The 11,175-nt window shown below is 33.9% G+C and overlaps 1 protein-coding gene across 1 annotated transcript in view; it reads left to right on the top strand.

Moving 5' to 3' along the window:
* The window catches only part of OSTN (osteocrin), a 49,313-nt gene extending 40,867 nt beyond the window's left edge, over positions 1 to 8,446 (top strand). The window contains exons 4-5 of the mRNA XM_037039746.1: positions 1,935 to 2,031; positions 5,753 to 8,446. Of these exons, the coding sequence (XP_036895641.1) occupies positions 1,935 to 2,019 (85 nt within the window). The 3' untranslated portion in view covers positions 2,020 to 2,031; positions 5,753 to 8,446. The remainder of the gene's footprint in view (positions 1 to 1,934; positions 2,032 to 5,752) is intronic.
* Positions 8,447 to 11,175: the final 2,729 nt, after the last annotated feature.

An 11,175-nucleotide genomic window follows, 5' to 3' on the forward strand; every position in this document is an offset into this window, starting at 1 on the left:
CTAAAGAGTGAAAGCAGAGGTATGAATAGGTTAAGGATAAGCACTAATTTTTTTCCAGATACCCCTCACACCAAACTTCTTTAGGAGACAGTCACATAAAATCATCCACACAATGTTGCCACCTGCATTGACTCACAAAGCTGAAGGCCAGCCTCAAAAGGAAGATACATGTGAATCAGCAGAAGACAAGGTTAAATTAAGAAAAGCAAAAAACAAAAAAAACACACATATCATATGGCCCTGTTCCTGCAATATCATTTGAGAGTAGTGTCCATATCCAGTTCAGTGCCAACTTTTATCCCTGTTGTACACAGCACTAAGCACATTGACTGGCATACAGAAAGTATTAAATAAATATTACTTACCTTCAAATTAATTGTTTTGATCAGAGTTAAGCAATGTTTATAGAATTTTCTGTGTAAGATGCAGTCATAAAAGTCAGTCATGTTTTTATTGTTCTTTATAATTTTAAGAGATTTAAAATAAATTCTTTACCAAATAGTGATATGTGGAACATTGATAAGACCTGGTAGTTAAGGTAAACACTTTGTATCAAGAAAAATGAGAGATTTTTTCTCTACTATTTACATTAAATCGTTACCAATCCAACGGCACTTACTTATAGGTTTTTGAGTAAAGACTTATTTCTGACTCAATGAACCCCCCAAAAGTACCCTTTACATAGGTGCATAGTAAATGATAATAGGAAAAAAATCTTAGGTATTGTGGTTTCCATTCATGTTTAGTGTCTAAATTGTGTGGAATATATTGATAATATAATGTAAGTGACTAGAAAAGAGCTAAAGCTATTGAAAAAGTTCTGGAACAAATCTTGTTTAACTCTTGAAACTGTTGAAAATCAAGTTGTCCCGTTGAGGTACTGACCTTTCATCTCTGAGATTTTCAAGTGATAAACTGTATCATTGTTAGTCCAAGCATTGAAGCAGAATTCTGACATTTGGTGGGAGAATGACTCCTAAGATTTCCATTTCCAAAGTGTTTGCTGACAATGTTCTGTTTCTTGACCTGGGTACTTACTGCACTTGTAATCTTATGTCCAATATTGTTCACTTATAACATATGCTCTTTTTAGGGTGTCTATTATTTCAGTGAAAACTCTAACAAATCTATAAGTCAATTGCCTTTAACTGTGAGACAGATCAGTTGTTTACACAGGCTTCTTAGCTTTTTATGCCGATCTCTATCTTCATTAAGTAAACATAAAACTTCTCTTAACTCCACGTCAATGAACATCATTCACTCAAAGTTCTGAGACCTCCTGTTAGAATTTTGATTTGGTAGTCCTACATGATGATAATAACAAATCAGCTTAAATTGTTTCTTTTTTTTAAGAACTAATTCATAGAATACACAAACTGTATAAGGCCTCCAATGGGAGTTTTTAAACTTCATTTCACTAATCAAGTTATTTTGTCCTAAACGACATTTGACACAGAGACTATATGACAAATGTAGACCATCACATCCAAGGCTTATCTAGGTAAAATCTCCCGGAAGAACTGGTTTGAGGAAGAAGCTGGGGAAAACCACTGACCTAGTGCAGTCTTCCTCAATTAACAGAAAATACCCCAAAACCTAGAGATGGAAAAGGTCTCGCCCAAACTGAACACTTAGAAAACTGGTATGCCGATGAGACCTAACTTTTCATCTGGGCTGCTTGATTTTGGATAATTGATTTAATTATCCAAGCCTCAGCTTCTTCAGAGGTAAAAAGGAGGTAGTAACACGTACTTCCATGATGTCAAAACAGTAAGAGGCAGTGTCTGGCACGGCGTGGGTGTGAATGACTAGTAACTATCATGGTCATTCTAACTCTGAAGAAAAAGCACCCAGCTCTGCATAAAATGAAAAAGCAAAAGTTACAATTGGTAACTTGGACTTTAGTTTAAAAGTATTCTCCTTGGTTGTTTCAGGAAAGTAGTAGATCACCCAAAACGGCGATTCGGGATCCCCATTGATCGGATTGGTGGAAATCGGCTTTCAAATTCCAGAGGCTAATTGTTTCCAATCGTAAGTACAATTTGAATTTGTAACAATACACACAAGCTTTTGATTACTATTCCACAACGGACTGATTTGATCCATCTTAGTTTATAAATCCCTCTTTTGGTTTCCTAGCTTATAAACATTTTCAAACAGTTCCATACTCAGTTAAGTATACTGATGCTAAGTAATTTAAATAATGTTACAAAATTAAAAGAATGTCCTCCACCATGAAAAATGATTTAGGTATTGTCACAGACTTCTATAGAATTATGGAATGTTAATATACAAACAAAGGTTAAAATTCTAATTAGCATAATAATTTACCTTCACAAATATACATTACCAATCCCTCCATTATAAAGACACATTCCAGTGACATACACCATTTTATTGCAAACAACATCACCAGAACTATGATAACATGAAACATAGGAGAGAGAGTGGCATAGCAGAAAGAGTACTAGCCATGGAATCAGAGCACCTAATCCAAATCCTGGTTCTATCATTCATTCATTATCTTGTTTCCACTAAGACAATTTACTTCTCTATAGCTTGAAAATTTAGATAATAACACAGTATGGTTGTGAAAATTAAATTATATGCTAGAAGGCATTGGGCATATAATACATGCATATGGTAACAGCTTATAAAACAGTTCTGAAAACTTACTTTGTGCTGGACCCTATACTTAGTCTAAACATGCATTGCTTCATTTAGTCGTCTTGTTCCCTAGGTACTATTACTATCTCCAATATCTCCAGTAGTAGTACAATAAAAGGGGTAAAGTGCCAGGTAGAAAGGGCAAGGTTTGTGGGTTAAATTCCAGGCCATCGAATCCCAGGATATCAGTTAGTTGTGAGACCTTGTTTAAATTCTGAAGACCTCCTCCATAAAATGAGAATTACAATAATTTCTAATACATTACATTGTCCTGAGGACAAAATGAGTTGATATACATTAACCACTTAGAATAGTGCCTGACATGTATTAAGTCATAAATAATCATTAGTTATTATTATACAAATAAGTGGAAAGCTTAACTACATTAACTCACAATGCCACACAGTAAGTGATACGAGTAGAATTCAAATCCAGAAAGCTTAAATCCTGAGCTTTATTTTAAACAATGTATTTAATCATACATAGTGTATGTTTTAAACACTAAATGTGTGTGAAATATAAAATCTAGTCTAGAAATTTTAAGCCACCAGAGCTTAGAGAGAGTGCATCTTCCCTCCCAACAGCTGAGACAACCTGGAACTGCTCCGACAGCTGCAAGTTGCAGAAAAGAAAACTCTGATTTTGGCTTTTCTCAAGAAAATCCTCAGACCAATGATGCAGAGACCCAAGAAGCATCACATTAAGCCTGACCTAGTTTAAATCATGCTATTGTTTTTCTCCTCAAATGCTGTAAACCACAATAAGTCAGTATTCTACCTCAACTTTCTTGCTTTCAGAATGACTAAGTTAAAATATTTTATGGGGTCAGTGGTCAATGAAATTATTATGAAGTTACTGTATGCTTTCATAAATACACTAGGATTTGGTGAATACTGCCAAGAACACTAACTTCTGAGCAGGACCATCTTCAAATCTCATGTTAAACTTTGTATTTAGCAATATATGGAGTATGGTCACTCTTCAAGAGTTGTTAAAATTCACCCATTATATGTGAGCAGGAACTAATTGTTACTAAAAATCAAGTAACTCCTTGAAATCAGAGCCACAATCTTCCAGTTTCTTGATATATGGAGGATGTTATGACACTTGGAATTAAAATAATTAAGTTTTAAGTTTAATTGGTTTCCACATGTATCCTATCACCTTAGCCACACTTGATCATTTTAGCATTTCTGAGCTCAACCAAAACAGGTTATGATAAGAAAAAATTATACAGGGAGTTAATTTTTATGTAAATTTTCACGTGAAGTTTTAGGCCATAAAAATTCCAGATAGCTACTAAACTATGAAAAGGGGTGTTTACAGACTCACTGTTGGGTAAAATTCAAATTACTGTATTATGTCCTTCACTTAAGAGACTTTGTGGGGTGTTGTGACAACCACTGTCTTTATTAAAATCTCGAGACAGTAATAACATGCAAAGTAAGGTCAGAAGGAGCTGAACACCATATGTCTTCTTTTCGTTTTGTGGATCATTGTGGGCCCAGCTGCTCAACGATTACATTTCAATGCTCCGTTTCCTGCCATTCTCACCAAGCTTCCTCAGATGGTTTTTGACTTCCTCATCTGAAGTTTCATGCTTTATAGCTCATGAATAATAAAAGACATGAAATACATATTGCTAGTTTCCATTCAATTTTTTCTGTATACTGCTTTCTTTTGTCATAATATTCTTTTGGATTAAATAGGAAATGTATGTATCTTCTAATAGATAACTTAAGAGTCATTATAATAATCTCTAATGACTTAGTCATGAAATGAAGTCATTAGAGATTCAAGAACATAAATCCAATTTTAAACCATTTTTTTTCTTTTTAACAAATGAGAATACAGGGACTGTGAGAGGAAATTGATTTGCTGCAAATTTTACAGACACTTAGAGCGAGATCCAGAAGGAGATCTCTGGCCTTCTAGGCCAGCATTCTCTTTCCAACCCTTAAGGTCTCGTGGGCACTAAATTGGCATTGCTATGCTGATGTCACTGGTTATACACTTCTGAAACCAATGGAAACACTATCTCAGACTTTGTAAAAATCTTGGCTTCACTTCTGTGGGTGAAGATGTATACCCTGTGAGAGCAGGTTTATTTGTGGGTTTTCACCTTCTGGGTTTCACCATAAGTGTTCACACTAAAAGTGAAACTAGTACTAATCGTGGACTTTTGCTTCATTAGAGGTCAAGTCTAGAAACAGCTGATATGTGTTATCTAGTTTTCAGAAAAAAATGCTGATCTCTTCCCTGATATGTGTTTTAGAAAGGACAATAACCTACTATTTACACAATATTCTCCTCAAATCATTACTCTATGATTTAAAAGATTAAAGGTTTAAAAATTTAATATGCCTCAGTTTTAAGGAACTCAAATTCAAAGAGGTATTTTGTCTTGGGTTCATAAGTTCTGTAGATGCAAATAGCAAGTTCTAGGTCTTTGCCATTGAAATAAGGATGCTACTTGATGAAATTTCACAGAAATATGACCATCAATCATGCTCCCCTCGGCTGCCACATGCACTAAGACTTTTCATAATGTGAGGCACATGTTCCTGTATTATACTGTCAATTTTCATTTTAGAACAATATCAATATGTCATCATTCAAATAAATTAACGTACCGCAAATAACAAATATCATGTTTTAATGCCACTATTTGATTGGATTCTTAACACAGAGCAAAATGTACTACAAATATCAACATGCTATCACAACAATAAAGACTGTTATGTTAGATTTTCTTACCTTTCTTTTGTTTGTCTGGGCAGCATCCTCTGAAACAAGATTAAAATCTCAAAAGGAATGGATTAGAGCAGGTACCCAACTAAAGGCAGTGTGGCTTGAGCACAAACACCTAACTTACATATTTAAAATGCTCTTTTTTAATGCATTTGATCAGAAGTTATTATTTTTCATATTGTTTTTGAAGTAAAAAATATACCACATAAGTAAAAGCCATAATGAAATATCAAGAAAGTAGAGTTTTAGCTGTTCTCAACTGCCATTGAGATAGGATTTCCCCTATCTACAGAGTTCTCCTTAGCTTTAACCATTTCAACTTTCATTTTTACAGATGTGACTTCCTTGGGTGAAATGTCACAGAAACATAGAAGATGCTTCCTTTAATCATCCTTAATGATTAAACTGTAAAGGAACTGGCCTTCTGCGAATTCTTTCCAAAGCTTGAACTTAGGGCCATCACATCACAGTATTGTTAGAGCTTCAAGAAAATTTTGCAGATCGTTTCAATGTGTGGGTATTTTTAAAGTACGCTTCAGTTATTCAGAAATGGTTATTTGGCCCCAAATCTTACTTTTTTAAAGAAGCAATCAAAAAACACAATGCAGTGAAATGCTTTCTATATGCAGTTATCTTTTACATTTACACAGTTGGAGAATAACTGAAGACTAATTTGTTTCTGTAAAATGTAGGCACAATCTCTTCATTATTGGGGAACAAAGAAAAAAGACAATGCTGTGTGTTTCTCTTAAATGCTTTCACTTCTTTCTTATCCTTTGTCTGTGGGCCTCTTGGGTAACAATTGTGAAATTAGACTTCTTACATTCAAATTTCAGTTATTTTCAATAAAAAAACCCACTCAGCCCCAGTTCTAGGAATAAGTGCAAAAAGATCTCTGAGCAAAGAAAAAATAGCAGTAATTAAGTCCATAAATTTTAGCCTCCCCAAAACTTAGAAAATACCTACAAGTCAGGACATATTGACTTAGAGTAGGAAGTGAAAGATGTTACTAATTGGTCAAGCTTCTATGTCCTGTATCCTCTAATAACTTTCCATGTTCTCAATTACAACTGATTGTTAATTAAGAGCCATAGTGGCTGATTATGAACAGAAAAACTACACACAGAAGTAACAGATCAAAGTATGGGGAAGCCAAAGAATGTCAAGTAGTAGCCCATAAGAGCAGTCTGGGACTGGTTAAAGGCACATAGTTTTAGCTCAGTAAATTTTAACATAGTACAATAAGCAATCTTTTTGATGTTACCAACTCACCCAAGTGAGTTGTTTAATCTATTTTATACACTGAGTTTAATAAGGCATTAAAGTGTGTAGTGGGTTTGAGAGTGGTTTCTTTAAAATGATCCAAGTTCTTCTTAATTGACTTACCAAAGCATAAAGTTTGGCATTCTATCTAGAAAGCTCAATTCTCAGCAATATGTTACTGTAATTTAAGCACTGTGCATTAGATATCCTTTCAGAACACAAAGATAACTTATTCATGGACCAGAGATTTAGTGTAAGTTTGGAGAAGTTTATCAACTCTCTGGAAAACACTTCTTTAAACTCTGACAATCGCTGCCAAAGAGACCTGATGTGAGGAAGGAAAGACGTTTGGCCAGGAGAGCAGAGTTTATTTTAGTGTAAGATAAAGAGTGTTATGAGATATCTTATTTATACTAAAAGAAGAGGAGAGAAATGGGTCATTGTTAATCTTCACTAAAAATGTATAAATGTGTGATCCAAAGAATAAAACGAACTAAGAGAAACATAGAAGGGAACATACTATTACTTAGAAAACAGAATGGTTTTATATATAATTTCTTAGTTTTAGAGATTATTTTCCAACTGCTGAAACCTTTAAATTTAGGAAGAAAACAATAAATGAATGATTCTTTTCATTGTGATAGAGGGGCTATAGCAAAGAAAAACAAATTTTGAGAAAGCTCACCAATTCTGGTTTTCATAGACTTGCCTTAGAGAATTAGCAGTGTTACATAGGCGAATATCCCACAGAAATCATTATTTGAAAGAATTATTTAAGAAGTGATCATTTTCCTTGCTCTCCTTTCCTTAACCTTCTAAAGCATTATAGAAATGTGTCCTATTTCTTAGAAGTGCTTTATTTTCTTTTTCTCCCATTTGAGAATTTGTAAGCTTCCAATCCAACTGGGTACAAGCGCTTAATGCTTTGACAAAATGTTTCCAAACCTAATTTAGCCTAAAAATTTCTCATGGTGAAGATTCAAGTTGGATTAAACCAATTGCTTTTCTATCTTTATTTTATTTTTTTAATTCAAAATTATGCTTATGGCATCCAATTTAATTGACGTAGATGGTCACAATATATTGATTTATACTCTGTGCCAGTGTGTAATGCATTTGTCTCATAATATAATATATACATAAGACTTCCATGAAGAAAAAAGAAAAATGTTTTCTTCACTTGTAACTATTTTATTTCATATTTTAATTTTTACCCCTACTTTACACAAGGCAGAAAAATAAGTCAGTAGTATACTAGTTTAAAATAGGGCATTCTGTTAGTGTAGCAGAAAATTAAGACATTAATTTTTGTTAAGAATATAACGAGTCATCTCATTTATGTGTCCAGAGTATTGTGTGTTACTAAATCTGGCTATAGTGGATTGAAAAGTCATTAGAAGGGACTTTTCATTTAGTTTCAAAGGAATACATTACCTTTTTTTCTCTCTCTTTGTTCCTGTGTGAAGTCTCATAGAGCAAATTGTGAATATAGATTTCTGGGTTCTGGCATCAATTGCATAATCAATTTTAAATGATAGGATGTTGATTCCTGGCTATATTGTCTTACAATTTACACTACAACAAGCTTAGCAAGTTCTACCTGTAACCTATAGATAGCTTTGGGAAATTAAATTTCTTAAAGCAAATTATTAAAAGATAACAATGGAATCTTCTCAAAGGAAGAAGTGTCAAATACTTCTTGAATGGCATCACCTCAGAGGTTCGAAATGCATGAATGTTGTTCAACTGCTCCAAAGTTAATAAACATGAGATGATGAAAACACGAGTTTTGTCTTTCTTTCTGATAAAATGTTTGTGCTCACAACTGGCGTCAATAAACAGGAGCATTCAGGCAGTACTGAGCAACTAATCCTTAGGTACATTCCAGTGGCTCCTAACAAGTATACATAGCACTACAAACAAATTACTCAGAGTGGTCTATGTTATGCTTTTTTTTTCCGCTTTAAGCCACTTGTTCATTTTGTATGATGGGATAGGTTTACCTTTAAGCAACACACGATTAATGAAGTAAGGGAATGTGTATAAGCTCATCTGGTTATCTATTCTAGTCATTAATATTCTTTCATTATATAGTTATTTTGACACTGTTTCTGTGCCAGCTCAGGAGGCAGACAAAATTGAATTTGAATTTCCAGTTTTGGATTCATGAGATAAGCTTGTACAGATGTAAGCAGGAAAAGTTTAATGTAAAATTGTGGGGGAGGGATAAATAATCAAGGAAAAGCCAATGAGCTTTTGCTTTGTGTGTTGTTTTAAACACATGGAGTCTAGTTTCTTACATACATGCTAAGAATCTCAAGTAGTTTCTGGTGTTGCGGAGGAGGCAGAGATGAGTACTAAACCAAAAAGTGCACTGTTTTGTAAGAAAGTAGTTTAAATATCTATCTCTGAGACATCTAATACTACTTTCTTTAGAGTCTAATAAATGATATATATCTGTTCCTCAAAAATGTATTTATTTATTTGGAGTGGTCTCAGTGATATTTGTCCAGATTGACAGGAAAGAGATAATACAAATAGCCAGCACAATCATAAAAAAGAGAGTATTTTCTACATAAGTTAAGACAATATAGTTCATTTTAATTTCCCAAGATGCTTTTAAAAATATTTTAATTGATAGTTTAACCGTATAGTCATCACCAGACAACACTGCGTGCAGCCGAAGAACTCATGGAAAATGCACCAGAGACACAGCACTCTTGACTCCAGCTTTACAAAGCCATTTGGTAGTCCCATGCCATTCAAACTGCAACTGATTTGTCATCAATCACAACATAAGCCTCAGGCATATAATATGTAAAATAAATGTCACAGTTTCTTTATGCTTAAATAGCTATAATCTTCAAGCAGTAGAATAAGGAAATATGTCTTGTTCTAATGTTCTTATATTTTTTTGCATCTAGAGAACAAATTTTAGATATAGCATTTCCAAAACAAACTAAAAAAGAAAACAAAACAAATTCTTCATTAGGAAGCTATTTGATAAAACATTAAATTTGAATAAAATAGCTTTATGTGTGCCCAAGTATAAGAAAGTTTTATAAAAGAGATGTTTGATATGGTATTTTTTAGCCTCATGTGGATCTTTCAATTAATTAGAATGAAATAAAATTTTGAAATTCAGCTTCTCCATCACACTTGCTGCATTTCAAGGGCATAGTGGTGACTTGTAGCTAGTGACTAGTGTGATAGGCAGTGCAAATTAGAGAATGGTCACGTCATGTGCCACATAAAGTTCTGGACAGCACTGTTTTATTCTAATAGTGTAATATGCATTGTATTACATGTAATACAGTTTAGAGAATACAATAGGTTGTCCTATTAGGTACACCCCTCATTTTGTAGTTGGGGGTAACTGACGTTTCAAAAGAAAGTCATGTGAGTAAGTAGTGATATATACGCTTCTGTTTATTAGGGAAAGGAGAAGTTAAGAGAGTTTAAAGCTCCCTTTGCAAACCACCAAATGATATTTAAGTAATTTGATTGCCACATTGAGTCTTGCATTCTGATCATAAAAGGATGTTTCAGAAAACTCAAACCAACTCTAACAGTGTTTTAATCTTTAAATGCATGAATAAGTCATTTTAAATCTTCTGTAGGTCGTTCCCAATCAATTGCTTGACACTGTAGCTTCATTTAACTAATTATAATTTTTAAAATTTTTCTTTAATCTAAATGGCTCGAGAAATTAAGACCTCAAGGGTATGGATGTTTGATTCACTATTGATTAATGGGATGCACAATGAAAGAGTGTTAAGAAAATTCATGGTGCAGTTAACACACTGAAATGAATGACGAAGTAACTGTCTTCCCAGGTTTCCCTCCCTAACTCTGCTCACTCTGTAGACTCCGTTCTCGTGGAGGAGGAGTTTATAACCATCACGCACGCAGTGTTATGACAACCGCCACGGTCAACTTTCCATTTCTTTAGGAGCCACAGTTTCCCTTAAACAAAACCACATTTGAATTCTATGAGAAGAGAATTTCATTTTTAGACATTAAACTGAGGAGCTTGGCCCCTTTAATCCAATCTTCTTTCTACAGTGTGCTTTGGAAAGTTATCATCACTGCCTTTTCTCTCCCTTTAGATATCTTCGAATATGTCAGTCTGGCAGCTCAGATAAGTATGAAATGAAATACAGTTTAGAAAAAATTTGAAATCTGGTTGAAGGGAGCTGTCCTGAGTAGTAACACCAGTGGAGCCAGCTCCTCAATCGTTTACGTGAGGAAAAGCCTAGCCAGCATTCAGGCGGCACTTCGTGTCTGTCTGGTTCACTCATAATTTCTGTTTTTAGCATAACACCGTTAGCTATATTTTTAACAAATGGAAGAAATTAGCAAGTGTTTATCAACTACATGTTAAATAATTAAATAAATTTACAATATCTCACAGTAAGCAAAAGTTACTATTGCTTTAAACTCAATCTCCTGATCCATTTAACCTTCATACATTGTTATTCATGGTAGACAGTT

The sequence above is a fragment of the Sturnira hondurensis genome, unplaced genomic scaffold, assembly GCF_014824575.4.
Source record: "Sturnira hondurensis isolate 20B ecotype Veracruz unplaced genomic scaffold, ASM1482457v3 Scaffold0000396, whole genome shotgun sequence".
Lineage (NCBI taxonomy): Eukaryota > Metazoa > Chordata > Mammalia > Chiroptera > Phyllostomidae > Sturnira > Sturnira hondurensis.